The 18,815-nt window shown below is 43.8% G+C and overlaps 1 protein-coding gene across 2 annotated transcripts; it reads right to left on the bottom strand.

Annotated features, from left to right (window-relative positions):
- Nucleotides 1–587: 587 nt before the first annotated feature.
- Nucleotides 588–15,712, bottom strand: LOC117973521 (isocitrate dehydrogenase [NAD] subunit beta, mitochondrial-like). Of its 2 annotated transcripts, none has more exons than XM_059024703.1 (12): nucleotides 15,579–15,712; nucleotides 14,115–14,195; nucleotides 13,751–13,849; nucleotides 13,114–13,234; nucleotides 12,831–12,891; nucleotides 11,314–11,446; nucleotides 10,644–10,777; nucleotides 10,082–10,184; nucleotides 8,973–9,119; nucleotides 7,579–7,673; nucleotides 6,890–6,950; nucleotides 588–1,528 (listed from the first exon to the last, which is right to left on the bottom strand). In XM_059024703.1, the coding sequence occupies exons 1-12, from the start codon at nucleotides 15,618–15,620 to the stop codon at nucleotides 1,451–1,453; spliced, it is 1,155 nt and encodes a 384-aa protein (XP_058880686.1). In that variant the 5' UTR covers nucleotides 15,621–15,712; the 3' UTR covers nucleotides 588–1,450. The 2 variants fall into 2 exon arrangements, with proteins under 2 accessions (XP_058880686.1, XP_058880640.1); XM_059024657.1 differs by lacking the exon at nucleotides 588–1,528 and adding an exon at nucleotides 4,459–5,000.
- Nucleotides 15,713–18,815: the final 3,103 nt, after the last annotated feature.

The raw sequence follows: 18,815 nt of genomic DNA, 5'->3' as shown, positions 1-18,815 counted from the left end.
AGACAATATTGAAAACCTTTTTTTTTATTACAGATTAAACTGTAGCCAAAACACGTGTTTTAATTGAAGTGTCAGTTAGAGGCACAGGATAATTGTGCAAATTGAGATTGCATCAATAATCCAGTCTATCAGAGGATGACTGATCTGCAGGCTACAACTCTGTGAATATCTTAGTTCTCAGTGAAATCTGTCTGGGATTTCACTCACACCTGTCACAGCCAGTCATGTGTGATTTGTGCCTTTAGAAGGGGCCATTCCTTTATCAATGACCCACACCCCCTCCCAGTCCCTCTGCTCTAACCACTACACCACTCTGCCCAAATCCCTCTGCTCTAACCACTAGTCTGCACTGCCTCGCTTCCAGTCCCTCAGCTCTAACCGTTAGATCACTGCCCCAATCCCTCTGCTCTAACCACTAGACCTCACTGCCTCGCTCCCAGTCCCACAGCTCTAACCGTAAGATCACTGCCCAAGTCCCTCTGCTCTAACCACTAGACCTCACTGCCTCCTAGTCGCTCAGCTCTAACCACTCTGCTAAATCAAGTACAATAAACAAACAAACACACACATACTCCATTCAACAAGTGTACAATAAGACATGTCAAGACTTTATTTGGTTGACAAAGATAAATAAGACATCTGACAGATAAATACATTGATCCATTATCAGCACTTGCATTGATGGTTGACCAGAAGCAGCAACACATATTTTTTTTTGTATCAAGTTGACCTTTAGCAGAAATCAGGCGCCAGTGTAACTGGCCTTAAGGAAACAAGACTGACTCCATAGCAGATCGAGTCACTGCAGGTTTCAGGTTCTAAATGAGATACTGCATTCATTTGGGAACTCCTCTGTGTCAGGCTCATAGTAAATGAGATACTGCATTCATCTGGGAACTCCTCTGTGTCAGGCTCATAGTAAACCTGTTACGGCTCAAACTGCAATTCAACAGGAGTTGCACTGCTACCCCTGTGGAGCAGCAGCAGCATACAGATGATTAAAAGGAGTGCTGTCTGAAGGAATAAGAACTCCTCTCTCGATGCAGGTTCATCCCAGTTGAAATGTACTACCACTTTCTTTAAGGTCCCTCAAACTTGAGGGCCATTAGTGCTCCCTGCTGGTACTGAGTGGTGGGACAGCTTTAGGCTGCCCCAATGCTGCTACTTTGAAATGGCCAAAAAAACTAGCACGTAATTGGTATATATAGACTCAGTAGCATGAAAGTAGAGTGGGGCCTATAGAGGACATGGGGAGGGGAATGAAATAAAACAGTGTTATGTTGCGATCACAAGACAAACACAACAGTTTGAAATGGAGTTCCTGAGATCATTTGCCTCGTGAGCTCAACATAACAAATGTTTCTTCTTTTCTTCAGCTGATATTGAAATTGTAAATGATATAGAATCTGGTAGCGAGGGGGCTGCAGTAGAAAGGTGCAGGAGGTCATGCTCAGCAGCCCAGGTTTCCGATGACGGCACGTGTGAACTCGTCACAGGAAGCATAGCCCCCCAGATCTCCGGTCCGAACCTGCCACACACACGGGCAGAGAGAGAAAGAAACACACCTCCATTAGCAACGTGTGGAACTGTAAGTGAGAAACAACCTTACTCACCCCGAGAACAGGGCGAAAACCAAACCGTTCACCATACAGGTGATCAACAAGTTCATGTAGTAACTAGACAAGTGATGAACAAGTTCATGTAGTAACTAGACAAGTGATGAACAAGTTCATGTAGTAACTGGTGAACTGATTGATCCGCTACAGTATAAATCCACATGCCCTTTGTCTGGTATTGAGTAAGGCTGTATTTCAAGAGAGACACACAGAGGTAATTCAGGAATTGGATTCGGAGTCCCCCTAGTGGAGATCTACATTGCCTGCAGATTCACAGATTCCCTGGTCACACACTAACAGTTAACCAGATGTAAAAATGCAAGAAGGACATACCTACATATGGATGGACAGTCACCTCCACATACCCCTATAAAAACTCTCAGTATTTTCTTACCCAGATCCATTATTTTTATTGTGGGTTAATCAATCTGGGTTTAGTAAAATTGCAAAATGATGGAGAGAGACAGTACATGTGCGAGTTTCCCAAAGCGATCCCGTAGCTGGATAACACCACTCCACAGCGTAGGCTCTTTCACTGAATCTGAGGTCCAGCACGTCATGTCATTGATGAAGCACCATGGCATGTTTTTTTGCTTACCTTTGCACTCAATGTGCTGTTCTTTGTGCTCAGTACAGGTCTTCTCTTGGAAGTGTGCTGCTATTGAGATGCTGAACAATGTGTTCTTTCTTGATTTCCTTTTGGTACTTTAACATGGTTTATATTGGGCATCATACAGATACAAACACGGGGATAAACAAACCCTTTAAATGTGGTTCCCAGGCAGCAGAAGATCAACCTAACCCAGCCTTCCTGGAGCCCTGGAGGCTGTCAAAGTTACAACGGTAAACAGAAATCCTAAAGGACACAGTACTTTACTGAACGTTTTGGATCTTACATTAACCTTTTCAAAGGGTTTCGTCATTTAAAGCATTCTGATGCATTGCAAAATACTTTAATTGTGAACTTAAACAATGTATGTAAAAATCTGTGTAAAAATAAATTCAGACTACGTTTTCCATTGAAAATGTTCATGACAGTTTAAAAGAGTAAAAGACTGTTTAGTAGATGAAATGTTTTAAAAACCTCTTCTCTGAACACATCTTTACAGCCTCCATTTCAAATCTACACTGCACATGTAAAACACAGTGCTGACACCCACTGACACTTTCGAATGAGCTCAACACAAATACATCAGAAAGGAGTGACACAATGAAATGCACAGAACGAGACACCAACCACTATGAACAACATGAGCATGTGAGTGACCGAGACTGGCTTCTAGGAGAGCACCTGGAGTGACCAAGAAATGACGACCTCAGGAATCAACGCCTACTCGGTGAGCCGGCGCCACACAAATACAAACATTGATTTTTCTAATGGCTTGAACTCCGTTTTGCTTCTGTTGGCTGTTCCGCACAGACAGCACACACATACTTGTGTCCTGGTAGCTCTAGTTCAGATTACCCAAAACGAATCTCTTCCATTTTCACACATCTCTATTTTAATGTTGGCCCTGGAGTAGCTGTCACAATTTTAAACCCCGACTCTTCATTTCCTCGTTCTGTAACGGGATGCTTTCTCAGTCACAAAGCGGTAAACAAGTGAGGTAATGAAGGGGCGGAGTTTAGAAAGGAGGTGCAACATCACCATCCTGTCTGGCTAGCTAGGATATGTGAGGCTAGAAAAAACAAACAGAATCTCTACATATTTCTCTCTTAAAGCCGGGAGATGTAATGTTTGCATTATTTTTTTCATTCTATTGCACTCATCAGCTGTGAGGCAGTTCAAGTTGTCGGGGCCGCTGTTGTTTTTATAAAACACCCAGAAGCTGCTGTACCAGCCCAGTGATTTAAAATGTACCAATCCAGCCAATCACAAAGCAGGAAACACAAACAGTGTAGTAATCCATTATTTCAGTTAAAGAGCCAATGTTTGAGTATGTTTAACATAGGGAAAGTGTGTTTGAAAACAAAACAGTGGAGGTACTTACAGGCTTTTGATGCCATGGCAACTACACATGTATTTCTATTTAAATCTACTGATGTGCCTGTGATGTCATTTACGACATAGTTAATGGTATAACAATCTACTTTTCCTTTCTATTTAAACCTTCAGGCATGGTGGTATTGAGTCGATTTATCAGTTTATTTTCCTTTATTCTTCTATAAAGAATGAAAGAAAACGAATAGCAGCTGCTGTAATCAATGGAAGCACACAGCGAGTATGCCAGGGAAGCATGGAGTGCGCTGGGAGTCCGAGCACTCTTCCTCAGGAACGCTGCTCAGAGGCAGCACAGGGCACTCAGCACCTCGGAGCACGTTCCAGTACAAACATTATGACAGAAAAGGAAGGATCTTACTAGTGTAATATTAACACATTCAAATGTATTTCAGGCTGTAAAGGGTTAAACAACAAATGGAATTAGAAAATGGATCGAAGATCTCCTTTAACCTGATTGGTCAATATGAGGTCCCTAATCTCAGGTGAAGGCCATTGATTGTTATCTCAAACTATGTTTAATCTCTGCTCCAAATCAATCCGTCAGAAGATATCTAAATACAGTATTCCATTTATGTAATTTACCTTTTTTTCTGCTTGAAAGACACTCTGAATAGTGTCTTTCAATGTAGACTAAAGTCTGCTTCCTCGTTGTCCTTTTTATTTAAAAGTTCAGTATAGCAAATAAATACATAAACGCGTACTCAAATCCTAATTAAAAAATAAAGTTACAGGTATTTGTATTCTTTGAAATGTTTTACATTTATGAGGTAGATAAAAACCATAGTTTACAAACCACGTTCGCGTTTGTGTACGAGGTACCTGAACCGAAGAACCGCTCCATGTGATAGAAGACTTTATTTTAGTATGAAGTTATTATTTAGGCTTCTGAAAATACCCACAATGTGACATCGTCCAGCGCTGGTAATTTAAAGCTTTAAAGATACAGCACACGACCCCGAGATTAACAGTCTAGAAAAAAGATAGGTAAAATTCAGAGGATCTCAATTTTAATATTGTAAAGGACTTTGAATGAACAATTTAAACTGAGATCCTGAAGCCTGGAGGCTACCAGACCACACATGGAATTCTGGGAATGTATGTGATAGTTTACATGGTAAACGACAGAAGAAGGTTTAAACGTAGCTTCACAGCTTTAAAGTTTAAGCACTTGAAAGTCTGGACTGGGATGAGTGGAACTGAGTGGAAAGCGGTCAGGTTTGAGTGGCGTCAGGAGAGAGTCAGCAGAGGCAGAGGATTCAGCAGGTATGAGCAGAGAGCAGATCCTGGGGTCCTTAGGGCAGGCGCCGGGGGTGCAGGTTGTCAATAACAGACTTGACGAAATCGTTGGTGGTGCAGTAACCACCCAGGTCTCGGGTTTTCACCTGGTACACATGCAAGGAGGGGAGAGGAAATGAGCGAGACTCAAAACAGAAAAGAAAAAAGTAACTAAAAACGAGAGCCAGTCTCACACCCGCAGGAGAGCGATGAGAGGCAGGAGTACAGGGCTTAGTGTTGAGGGTGCACATCTACACTGACTGTCCAAGCAAGCAAACTGACCTGCTAACACACAGACACAGCTCAGCCAACCAGCAAGCCCACAGATCCAAAGCAAAATTAGAACGCTAGGATACCTGCAGAGACTGCAGGTCACGAGCAGTGGCGTCACATGTTTTCTGCTGATTTGAAGAGACATATGAAGCGGTGCTTTGGGGAAAGCATTAACTGATTGTGTTAGATCAACAATAAAGCGCGTCAGTACCAAGTGAAACAACACAGCCCTGATCTGGGTCTGACACAGAGTGCAGCAGGAAATCTCAGAACATGACTGAGACCCTGAGAGCCAGAGCGCTGTCCCATTCCAACAAAGACCTTCATTTAAAACAATCTTCACTTGAAAGCGTTGATTGAGCGGGTTAAAGAAAGGGGAAGAGAGACAGACAGAAAGCAGCAGAAAGCAGCAGCGCGGTTACGTTTGCAGGAAGGTAAAGCTACAGGACTAGACGCTTGTTCTGGTTACTGCCATCTCCGATGAAGGTTTTGGCCCGAAACCTTTGTTTACTTGACTTGACAGTTTCACCTCCAGAGATTTACAGCAGGTTTAGAGGACCCACATCCCAGGGTTACACCAGGCAGGCAGACAAACAGTGAAACAGAGAAGGAATCAACCACAGTAGAGTTAGTATGTGAATATATTGGGTTTGGAAGGGATACAGGACATCTGCAGAAAAACAGGAGGGCCTCATTGAAACAGTAGCAGTGAATCAAGATGCATGTTTCCATTGGGACTCCATTGAAGCACAAACATCAGCAAGGTGTTCATCCTCTCTGTGGATCACGAAACAGCCATGCAGCAAATCAACACTGCTGTCTCCTCTAGCCCCGATCACAACACTCAGGGCAAGCACACCACACACTGCATGCCAAGGTATCAGCTAGCCCCGATCACAACACGCAGGGCAAGCACACCGCACACTGCATGCCAAGGTATCAGCTAGCCCCGATCACAACACGCAGGGCAAGCACACCGCACACTGCATGCCAAGGTATCAGCAAGAACAGAAAACAAACGCTTCCAACTGAAGTCTTTCTCAATGTCTTCAACTGAAGACAACGAGAAAGACTTGTAGTTGAATCGTTTGTCATGGAATGCATTCGGTTTCTTTTAAGATCTCTAAAAGAACAGAAAACAACCTTTTCAACAACCCACCTCACACTCACACTCGGGGTGTCAGACTCTGTGTAATTTCATAAACGTTTGAACTACAGGATTAAACACGTTGCAACTTGAACTCAGCAGTTATTTTTGTAACCAATGAAAACCAATGAGAAGCCTTCCATTGGAGTGTGGTTACGTTTCTACACTATACAACATTAAAGAGGAGGAGACTCCACGTGTACAGCATGTGGGTACATACTGTAGGTTGCAGACTTTGAATTCATATTGAATAAATAGCCTTACACAGCACACACCCCACTATATAAACACTACAGCTGACCTGTATATGTGACACAGGGAAACTGTTCAAAGGCTTCAACTCTAAACTATTAACAATGCAAACTCGCACTCTCCAGAGATGGAAACAAGACTCCCATTGCATAGCCGTTTCATCCATTCCTGGTTTTACTATGAGTTTAATAAGACACATCTGAGCTTGATAGCTATACACTGAGGCTAATCAAGCTTGTAGTAAAACCTGGCTTGGGTGAAAGTGCTTTGCAAGAGGAGTCTGATTTCCATCCCTGCTCACACTCACACTCAGAGGGTTGTTACCTTGCCCAGTTTGATCACTCTCTTCACTGCCTCAGAGATCAGGTTGGAGTGATACTCCAGGCTGCAAACAACAAACACAAAGAGATCAGTCCGGGGGGGAGGTCTTGGGTGACGCGCTTGCTATCTGTTGTACAGGAATACCTGACATTGATTATTTTTCATAAAGCAAAAATATTTGTAATATTTACTGCATTTATTTATTTATTTATTTTTACAACTTTTTAAATCTTCACTTGAAATCTTTTTTTTTTTGTAAGACTCAGTAATGGATTGCATCTTTAATAAAGTAATTACTAAACACAAAGACACTTACACATACGATAAACTATCACATACATTTCCGTGGTATTCCTTAAACATGCCATGAAATAATATAATAAAATACAGATGCATGCCTTTTAGACCAGTTTAAAAACACATTTATTAAAACAGCTGTCCTTGAACGGGTATTTTAAAAGTTCAATTAATTGAAAAGTTTATTACTTGGGGCACTATCAAATAGAACCTTGTGAATAGACTTCATACGCTTGTCCAAAAATAACATCATAAACTGACCTTCAATCATTTTTAAAGCTGTGTACTTCAAGAGGTTAGACTAATTTGAATTATAAAAGGTTTATTTGTGTTTTTGGAGCCATGCTGAAGTTGTTAATGTGTTGGCATCCTCCGGCCAGCAGGAGGAGACTCACTTGAGGTGGTGCAGCATGTTTGCAGAGCTGAGCAGCATGGCGGTGGGGTTGGCGATGTTCCGGCCCACAGCCTGAGCGAAGGGGTGCCGAGCGCCCTGAAACAAGAGAGGAGGAGGATGTGTCAGTAACACACCCCCCCTGCCACTGCGGGACATTCACATGAGAGGAAACCACGACATGCATCAGCATCATGTACAGAATAAGAATTGCAATGAAATGCTTCAATCTCAGTGTGATGAGCAGGTCTCCAGGGATTATTATTATTATTATTATTTATTTTTAACAGACGCGCTTATCCAGGGCGACTTACAATTGTTACAAGATATCACATTATTTTTACATACAATTACCCATTTATACAGTTGGGTTTTTACTGGAGCAATCTAGGTAAGGTACCTTGCTCAAGGGTACAGCAGCAGTGTCACCCACCTGGGATTGAACCCACGACCCTCCGGTCAAGAGTCCAGAGCCCTAACCACTACTCCACACTGCTGCTAGCGATATGCAATAGTGCTGCACAAACTGATTATTCAGATCAAGCTCTCCACAGATAAGGGTCATTGGGGTTGATCGGGCTAATTTAACATTCAGAGTGAAACAAGTGAAGAAGCAGCTGCTTGGGTTTGTGTGGATCGCTGTTCTCCACACAGTCTAATAAAAGCAGCAGTCACCACAAACCCAAGCAGCTGTTTGTTCACTTGTTTCTCTTGGGTTGGTAATTAGCCCAGTCAACACCAGTGACCCCCACCTGTTTGTCAGCACCCGATTTCTGTGGAGCGCTCAATCCCAATAATCGGTTTGTGCAGCACTAAGCAGTTCTCTAGATGTATGTAAACATGCGACGTGTGACAACCTCCACCGTACCCCCTTCACAGGGGCTTCATCCCCAGCGTCTGCCTCCACCGTACCCCCTCCACAGGGGGCTTCATCCCCAGCGTCTGCCTCCACCGTACCCCCTTCACAGGGGGCTTCATCCCCAGCGTCTGCCTCCACTGTACCCCCTTCACAGGGGGCTTCATCCCCAGCGTCTGCCTCCACCGTACCCCCTCCACGGGGGGCTTCATCCCCAGCGTCTGCCTCCGCCGTACCCCCTCCACGGGGGGCTTCATCCCCAGCGTCTGCCTCCACTGTACCCCCTTCACAGGGGGCTTCATCCCCAGCGTCTGCCTCCACCGTACCCCCTTCACAGAGAGTTTCACAACAATAACAATCCTGATGTATTGTTAACAACCGTCATTGAAAACTGTGTGTAAAAAACGATTGGAATTTGAAATAAATATTCAGAATAAAGATGAATATCCCTGCTATATGGAGTCTGCTTCACTGAAAACGGGTCTGACAGTTTAAACGGTAAACACATGTTTTCACAGAAGGTTTATTGAAGGCACACTGACCGTCTCGAAGACAGCGTACTCCGCGCTGTAGCTCTCTCCAGGCACCACCCCAGCGCCCCCCACCAGCCCAGCTGCCAGGTTGTCAATGATGTTCCCGTACAGGTTGGGCATCACCAGCACGTCAAACTGGTACGGGTCCTGCACCAGCTGTGGAGAGAGAGAGACAGAGAGCGAGCAGTTAGGGTATAGTTTATTAATGCAGCATCTCTAACACAGCACTCACAGCTCAATAGGGGTGTAACCCCAATCTCACAGTACGAGACGCATCGTGACATGCAGGTTGTGATCGGATATGCCTCACCGTACATGCGATTGTCCTGATTGGCTACTTGTGTGATGCACAGTAAGTTCAAATGGTCATTTAATAAGGGATCATTTTGTTTAAAGATTAAATGAGAGATGGAGAGTACAGCACACTCTCGCTAGAACGCCGTCCATTATAACGAACCTTTGGCTATAACGAGCCTGGCTGCTGGACCCCAAATAAAAAAAACAACAAAAGATAATATTATAGCGTATGGGAGGTCTGTGAAGTGCAGGAACGCTTGGAGCAGGAGGGGCTGTGTTTCACAGCAGTCGAACAGCCTATGGGCAACAGGCCCGGTCCACAAGATGCTGGTGATTGGCCGTCGAGTGGGACGAGGCGGGACTGATTGAACACAGCACACATCATCCAACTGCCAAGAGAACACAGCCCCAGGACCCCTTTCACCCTCCTCACTCTCACACTCTGGAGGCAGGTCCAGGCTACCCCTGAACACAGCACAGATCACCCACAAGAGAACACAGCCCCAGGACCCCTTTCACCATCCTCACTCTCACACTCTGGAGGCAGGTCCAGGCTACCCCTGAACACAGCACAGATCACCCACAAGAGAACACAGCCCCAGGACCCCTTTCACCATCCTCACTCTCACACTCTGGAGACAGGTCCAGGCTACCCCTGAACACAGCACAGATCATCCACAAGAAAACACAGCCCCAGGACCCCTTTCACCCTCCTCACTCTCACACTCTGGAGGCAGACCCTACATAATTCTGGGGTGCCCACAGCTTTTAAAACAGCATTGCACTTGGCACCAATAAAATATATAATATGGAGAGAGTACCTGCATGCAGCAGTTGTCGATGATGATGGTCTCAAACTTGATTTTTGGGTACAGTTCACCCACCTCCTGACAGCTCTGCAGGAACAGACCGTCCGCTAGCTTCCTACATGAGAGAGAGAGAGAGAGAGAGAGAGAGAGAGAGCGAGAGAGAGAGAGAGAGAGAGCGAGAGAGAGCAGTCAGGAGGGGAGGAAAGACATACAGAGTTGCAGCCTCAGCATAAGAGTGGCTAGAGAAAAAAGTGGTGGCTTTAGTTTCTCACTGGATGCATCCAATTCTCAATACTTGGTAAGTGGATTTTGAATAAATGTACTCATTTTTCAAAAGGATGAATCTGTATTCTACTACAGTGCTATTCACTAACTCGTGAGCCAGGTTCATTCACAGTTATACCATGCTGACATTTAATTGCACTATATTACTGTATTTTACTGTGTAAGGGCCCTTCAATATTCCAGGTATATAGGCTTTACTCAACATCAGTTGCTCATTAGGCTCTTGGTGCAAGTCAATCGAGCGTCTCAGTCCCACCCTAGCTGACAGACAGAGCTGCCCTGCACTCACATGATGTTGGCCTTGTGCACGGCGGTGACCTTTGACCGGCCATTCTTTGTGGCGTAGTCGAAGGCGAACTTGGCGATGCGCCGGGACTTCACTCGAGTGATGATCTTGAGACACTCGACCACGCCTGTCACACTCTGCAAAGAGAGAGGAAATCTTCAGCCGCGAGCAGCTTTCAACACAGAACCCCGGGATTATACTGGGAACCCTTACAGAAGTGTACTGTAGTAGAAGCAATAATGCTAAGTGATAATGCAGGGGTGGAAACAAGACTCCTATTGCATAGCAGTTTCACTATGAGCTTGATTAGCCACAGTGCACAGGTAACAAGCTCAGGTGTGTCTCATTAAAGACACTGCTTGATCCATTCCTGGTTTCACTAGGAGTTTAATAAGACACACCTGAGCTTGTTACCTATACGTACACTGTGGCTAATCAAGTTTGTAATAAAACCTGGAATGGGTACAACTGCTATGCGATGGGAGTCGTATTTTCATCCCTGAGCAATAAAGCATAGTGAAAGCAAGGTAAAGCATATGCAAGCCTTGTAAAGAGCAGAGAGGTATGGCAAAGGATATTTAAAAACCCTGAACACAGGATCTCAGCCAGCACGGTAAACTTCATAAGGGTAAGCGTGTTACATTTGAATGTCATGGAGTAAAGAACGCGGTACCTCGTGCTCCAGAGCGCTGTACTCTCCCTCCGTCTGCTCCCGAATGATCACCAGGTCCAGGTTGTTGTGCCGAGTTTTATACCCGGGAAGACTGTTCACACGAACCACATTGGCAAACAGGTCCAGCTTCCGCCTGGCAAACAAACAGGAGATAAAAGCAAACGCAGCTCGCAACTACAGAGGGTATGCAAGCAAGCCAGCCAGCTTACCCTCGATCAGAACAGCATGCTCAGTGCTGAGCTTTATAAAGAGTTAACACCTGCACTCACTCAATACAGATTCACAGCTCTAACCACAAGACAGCACAAGAGGGATGGAAATAACACTCCCACTGCATAGCGGTTTGATACAGTCCTGGTTTTACTAGGAGTTTAAAGGAAATTAATAAGTTTAATAATTTTAGGGGTAACTGAATGCAATACCAGCCATGGCAGTGGCGACTGCAAAACTTTTTTTTGGGTAAAATGAAGAACAAATGTTTCACCAAGTTGTTCTTTATAATGCTGTAGTCAGGAGCCCTAGTTATAAGACAGTGCTATTTGTGTTCCGCTTTATAACGAGAAGACAAGAGCTGGTGGAATGGCTTTATTGCACCAATGGGAGCCACGACCATACTGCATTAGAAGCGGTTTCACAGTGAAAAACAAACCGTTTCTAACTCTGGATTATGGGGATGTGATATAAATGACTGCAAGTAAAGTTCTGTTAAAGGAAAGACATCCAATGCTCGCTGGGATTTGCAGATTTACTCTTCAGCATGCTCCATTAGAACCCCATTGCACTCGGTACACCTGGCTAAACGTACCGTCACCAGAGAACAGGAGCTTTCACTGGGCTCGGATCCTTTTTAAAGGGTCAAATAACTACCTGGCTATCTAAATAGTTCATTGTGTTTATTCCTTAAGAAATGCTGGCGATACTAAATATTTCCAAATCCCAACAATGAGAAGTACTATTGGAAGGAAAGCTTTTGCTGCCCCTCAGACTGGAATAAACCACCCATAGAACTCAGATCCACTGTGTCACTTCCTCAAGCTTCGAGGCTATTGCTTGATCATTCGAAGCAGCCTTGTGATTGCACGTCATGTGATGTGGATACAGTAACACATGGACTGTGTAACTGTGTGCTTGCCTGTAACTGGAACGTGCTCCTGCCTTCCCCCTGGGATGCCTTTGTAAACGAGCTGATTGTAGATCATATGCTATTTGCTGGAAAACCATTTTTTAATAAATAAATAAAGAAATAAAGGTCTTATAACGCGGGAGCACTGTAACATTTTGGGTGCCACTGCTCTTGTAAGACGGCTTTCTTGTTAAAATCGTTTATTGCTGGATGTTCTTCCTCTTTGTTAATTGCGGCGAGATCATTTTTAATAAATAAATACTATTGAAGAGAAGACGATGCTCTGTTCAGAGATGACGATTATTTCGACTGCGGTAAAAGCAGACCCCCATTTGGTTTGCATTTCTTAACCGGTATCATTAGTCTCAGTTGTACGCAGGTGTGTGTGTCTTACCTCAGTTTCATCTCATATGACGCCAGCTCTCCCTTGTACTCCATGGGGGTGTGGATCTTTCCTGCAGCAAAATAACAAAGCCGGCTTAAAATCCCTCACTGCTTACAGAAGAGATACAAGCCTGTGTCTAGAGGCGTTTCCAGAAAGCGGATCATACTCAGAACACAATTGCTGCAATGCTAAACTTACACCATTTTAAAGTGGCTAACATTACAGAACTATAAAACGTGTACATGGTCCGCAGTGCGTCTCTCTCTCTCTCCGGAGCTGGGATCGCTCTTACCTTTGATGGCTACCCGGTTGCTTCTCATGGAGTTGAGGACCTGCTCCAGCTTCTCCTCTGATGCCATGTTCTGAACCTCACTGAGGTGGAACTCCTCAAAAACCACGGGGACATCGGCTGCCTGAGAGAGAGAGAATATAAATTTGTGAGAGGAAAAAACAAAGGGAGAGGGGGAGAGAAAAATTAAGATTGACGAGCAAGAGGAGGCCATTCGGTCCATCAGTGTTCATCTGGTTCCTAGTAGCTGATAGATGTTAAAACTTTGTCAAGTCGGTCTTAAAGTATCCCTGTGACTCAGCATCAACAACGTGGGAACTCATTCTACACCCTAACCCCTCTCTGTGTGAAGTGTCTCCTAACCTCTGTCTCCGCTTGATTTCCAGTTTCCAGTCTGTCTTAGACTGCTCCAGGTTTCTGTGATGCACTTAAAGTATTGTTTAGGGTTAACTTTGTTGAAGAGCAGAGTAGAGCCCTTTCAACACATCTTGTCCTGCTGTTATTTCAAACAAGTGGGGTTTCTTCTGTACATTTGCTACATTCATTTGGGCAATGCTTGTATGGCTTGTCATGTCAATGAAGACTATTTGAATTTGTATTTGTTAACTTTGTCCAGTTCTTGTAAGATTTTAAAGACTACCTTGAAGACCTCCTTGACAGCAGTCATGAGCTCAGGTCCCACTCCATCCCCGGGGACCATCGTTACCTTGAACTGCACGTCCGCACGCACAGCGTCACCCTGCACAAAGGAGGAGAGGAGGAGGAGGAGGAGGAAGGTTAGACTCCTTCACAGATCCTGTTGTGGGGGATCGTATCCAATCTGTGATGCACAGCACTTTACACACTGGTATAGCAATAATGCTCTGCTTCTAGCTCCCTTTGCAGCCACAGTGACGGTGTTTGGGGGGGGGGGGTTGGGGGGGGGGGAGGGGTACTTGGGGAAAGGAAATTGCCCTGTCCCTTGTTCCCAGTACCCAGTGTTCAGCTCCCACCTCCCGCCTCACCTGGCTGCCTGTCGGGTGCTGGAGGCAGGGTGTGGTCCCGAGAGCTCTGGAGCTGATCTGTGCCCATGGAGCAATGAACCCCTGAAAAAGAGAGAGAGACAGAGTTAGTGGCATCCAGCTCTATCTTCTGTACAAGAACAGAATGGAAATGTGTGGTTTAATTATTTTGTAATTCGTTTTTTTGTTCAGTCAAGAGTTGTGCTATGATGAAAGATTAAAAATATAAAATGTTCAATGCACTTCCTGTTTATACTATAAAAAACTACAAGCAGATATTGTGTTTTAAAATGAAAATCCAAGTGTGCTATAACATGTGTTTCTTTCTAAACTACACATACATGGATAAGGGCGTCTGCTAAGAAATAAATAATAATAATAATAATAATAATAATAATTGTGAGACCTGTGTAGCCACACAATCAGGTAAGCCTTTCTCAGCTACAATTACTTGAAGTTCTGTATGTCCTATACCAAGTGCACGATTGAGACTAGAAAAATCCCCTTTTCCATCTTATACTTAAAAGACGATTGAAACCCAGGTCTCCAGAGAAGGGATAGTGCTTTAACCTACCTTCCTCTTCTTAAGCATCTGTCATTGTCACAGAACACCAAAACACCATTGTGCATACAGCACATATAGTACTATATTATTAGAAATTACAAGGCCTGTTTTTTAATAAGGGAGAGACCCCTCTTTATCTGGACTGCTCGCTCAACATCAAGTATAATGGACGGGGGCTGTGAATTCCCTTTAAACATGCTGGCCCTAATTACCCCCCACCCCGACGTCTAACCTGCCACTAGTAGTATCCACAAGTAACACATCAATGGGGAGACGAGGATATCAAACGAGTTATTTTTTGGTTTGAAGTTTCGAGGTCATCTTTCTTGTACCCTTGAATCTCAGTTGTTTTTTTTTAACCCTTCTCCCCACTACCTTCTCACTGTAGCAGTCACTGGAGACGCAGAGAAAGGCCAGTCCGTACACTGCACAGGTGATTATGATGACGGTGATTATTATTATTATTATTATTAGTCGTACATAAACAGGAATTCAAAAGCGCAACCGACCCCAGCTCAAAACAATTTTTATTCCGAACACAACAAACACACACGGCTGAATCGTTATTGTAAAAACACATCTCTGTGTGTGTGTATATATATATATATATATATATATATATATATATATATATATATATATATATAATATTTTAGCTCAAAGAGCCAGCTGCCCAACGTTTCGATATGTTGTATATATATATATATATATAATCCCCAGCATGAACATCCAACAACCTTCACTGAAATGGCACTGATCTCATCGTATTGCAATCACACACAACGTTAGCTAATCCCTGCTGGAAAATGGGTGCGCTGCTTCGTGTGCTGAATAAACACACAGTGTATATATATAACGCACACCCCGTGTCATTCCCACACTTATCTGGGTTAGAATCAGACCTTAGACACGGCAGAAAGCACTCCTCTCAACGAAGCAGCCATCGCACAGTATTATCAGAGTGACCCTGCCGCTGACAATGACACCGCAAACTGTTACTCCACAACGCGGATCTGCTTCCGGGGCAAAACACGGAATATTTATTTATTTATTTATTTTTTAAACACGGGCATTTTCATTTACTGGCAGTTGGCAGAAGACGTTATACTTGCACGATTGTAAAGCAGTAAGCATTAGTTCTGTTTTAGAAAAAATCAAATCAAATAATAATAATAAATAAATAAATAAAAAAATAAAAAAACTAGTTACGTTTTGGGAAAAAATAAAATAATGTGAAATCAAATAAAAAACCTAGTTCTGTTTTGGTGCAAATTAATTTGCAGTCTTTTATTGTCTTGATTACAATCATGTTATATGCTGACTTTTTTGTAATAAACAAGAATATATCTCAGGAATGTTGTCGAATGCCTGTGTACTTTAATAATATCTCATCAGACTCCAGCTCAAGCAGTGTTGCTACACAATGGGGTTTGTATTGCCCAGGCGGTACACTGTTTCCTTTAAGTAAGTTTTAAGTTATTTTTTTTTAAAATATGAATAAATGAAGCTTTATTGGTAGCATTGTCTGCAGCAGATACAGGATATAGGAATAAGAAACGTTTTTTTCTGCTGAAACGCCACCCCGTGCTCAGACGGTGCATGCACCGCATCGCCTCAGCCCCGCACTACACCCACTGATTGAGTGCGACACAATTGATTTAACACAGGTCATGCATTTCAGTTCCTCTTTATGTAAAGCTCATAATAAAATATAAGATCCGGATACCAAACGGGAGGTGTAGAACCAGAGCAGGCTCGCCAAGAGAAGCTCGCATTGTTGTAATAACAGACTCAGCCGTCAACAAACAAACGAGAAAACAAAGCTTAGGCTGAAAGTGTCGAGCACAAATCCTAGGAGGCTGTTACGATGAGGTTGAATAATGCACTGGAATACTGTGTCCGATTCCGGTCACCGCGACACCAAAGAGACATGGTGGCCCTGGAGAGAGTCTGAAAAAGAGCAAACAGATGATCAAGTGGAGATGGGACCGAAGGAAGGAGACGCTAAGGACCAAGGATCCTGATATTGGCGAAGCTGCTTCACTATCAGTCAGAGGCAATGGGAAATACCATGTTTTTACAAGCCTTATACAATACTTCTATAAATGAAACCTTATGTAATACATGTAGCACAGTCCGCATGCTTTTACTGTGGTCCCTCCAGACTGCTTTTAAAAATAAGTGCTCGGGTGTAACAAAAAACAAAGAAAACAACTGAATCATGAATGATACGTAGGTGAGAGAATTATACAATGGTGTACATCTTATTTGTTTTACCTTTTAAGGTTAGAGAATAGAGTTATCCCATTAGAAACGTCTCTCCCCTCTCTCCTCCCTCCCCTCACTCTCCTCATTCAGAAGTAGGTCACTGGTGTGGGTAAGATGAGCCCCCCCCCCCCCACACACACACATACAGCTCCACAGCCTGCGTGCAGATCGACATGTCAGCAGCACTGACACGCCACCATTCATACTGACTGAGAGAGTGAGCAAGAGAAAGAGGGAGAGGGAGGGAAAGAGAAACAGCCAAAAAATACTGTGGGAGAGAGAAGGAAAGAGGGAGGCAGTGACATGGAAGGATGGAGAGAGAAGGAAAGAGGGAGGCAGTGACATGGAAGGATGGAGAGAGAAGGAAAGAGGGAGACAGTGACATGGAAGGATGGAGAGAGAAGGAAAGAGGGAGACAGTGACATGGAAGGATGGAGAGAGAAGGAAAGAGGGAGACAGTGACATGGAAGGATGGAGAGAGAAGGAAAGAGGGAGGCAGGGACATGGAAGGATGGAGAGAGAGAGGGAGGAAAAAAGGGAAGCAGCAAATAAGAGGAAATGAGAGACACAGAAAGAGAGATGTAATACAAATCTGAAGAACCATTCTGCAGTACCTTCATTGGTTATTAGTTAACATATTTGATTGCAGTATTTTAAATATGGGTATGTTACCCTTTTAGTAGAGAATTAAAAACTTCCAGCACTACAGTAGGCCTATATCCCACCGACGGGGGTCAGAACATATAACTACACTGCATCATTCAACACTGCTCGCTACACAGCTCTGTGCTACCGTACCTCGCACCTTACACCAAAACCAAAGACACACATGCATGTGGGCTGCTGATATTACTACACTGCATCATTCAACACTGCTCGCTACACAGCTCTGTGCTACCGTACCTCGCACCTTACACCAAAACCAAAGACACACATGCATGTGGGCTGCTGATATTACTACACTGCATCATTCAACACTGCTCGCTACACAGCTCTGTGCTACCGTACCTCGCACCTTACACCAAAACCAAAGACACACATGCATGTGGGCTGCTGATATTACTACACTGCATCATACAACACTGCTCGCTACACAGCTCTGTGCTACCGTACCTCGCACCTTACACCAAAACCAAAGACACACATGCATGTGGGCTGCTGATATTACTCTACGTGCCGACTAATGTTACAAATGTCATTTATATTGCAAATTTAAAAAAAAAAAGAAATGTGGATGTATGAAACAGAATATATTCAAAGAGGAGATGGGGCAATATGTCAAAACCTAAAACAGCATAGAAAAAAAGAACGTAATTAAAAAAAAGTATGTTTCTTGTGTCCTCCTGGCTCTGTATTGCCAGTAATGTTTTTGTCATGAAATCAAACAGAATCAAACCCTGCTATCTCGTGTCTCTGTTTACCTGTAGAGGAAGGTGAACGCTGTGAGGATGCAGTGTTTCTTGTGTCCTCCTGGCTCTGTATTGCCAGTAATGTTTTTGTCATGAAATCAAACAGAATCAAACCCTGCTATCTCGTGTCTCTGTTTACCTGTAGAGGAAGGTGAACGCTGTGAGGATGCAGTGTTTGTGGCGCGTTGGGCGTCATACTGGAAGACTGGCACATCTTCCACGGAGGGAATCATTACAGCTTCTCTAACAAGAACTATATAAGAACATAAAGAGTTACGACCGAGAGGTCATTCCGTTCCTAGTATCGGATTGATCTCAAAATGTTGTCAAGGATCTCAGTGATTCCGCATCAACAGCATGGCTGTTTAACCCTTGGTCACCTATTCCGTACCCTCACCACTCTCTATGTGAAGCAGTGTCTCCTACCCTCTGTCCTGTCTGTCTCCACTTAATTTCCACACT

Source organism: Acipenser ruthenus, chromosome 1 (assembly GCF_902713425.1).
Source record: "Acipenser ruthenus chromosome 1, fAciRut3.2 maternal haplotype, whole genome shotgun sequence".
NCBI lineage: Eukaryota > Metazoa > Chordata > Actinopteri > Acipenseriformes > Acipenseridae > Acipenser > Acipenser ruthenus.
This window is presented reverse-complemented; position numbering and strand designations above follow the sequence as displayed.

Excerpts from the sequence above, each read along its gene's own strand:
- LOC117973521 (XM_059024657.1), bottom strand. The coding sequence starts at position 15,620 with ATGGCTGCTTCGTTGAGAGGAGTGCTTTCTGCCGTGTCTAAG. Across the intron at positions 14,196-15,578 it reads TGCTTTCTGCCGTGTCTAAG|GGGTTCATTGCTCCATGGGC; the intron begins GTCTGATTCTAA and ends TCTCTTTTTCAG. Across the intron at positions 13,850-14,114 it reads AGCACCCGACAGGCAGCCAG|GGTGACGCTGTGCGTGCGGA; the intron begins GTGAGGCGGGAG and ends TCCTTTGTGCAG.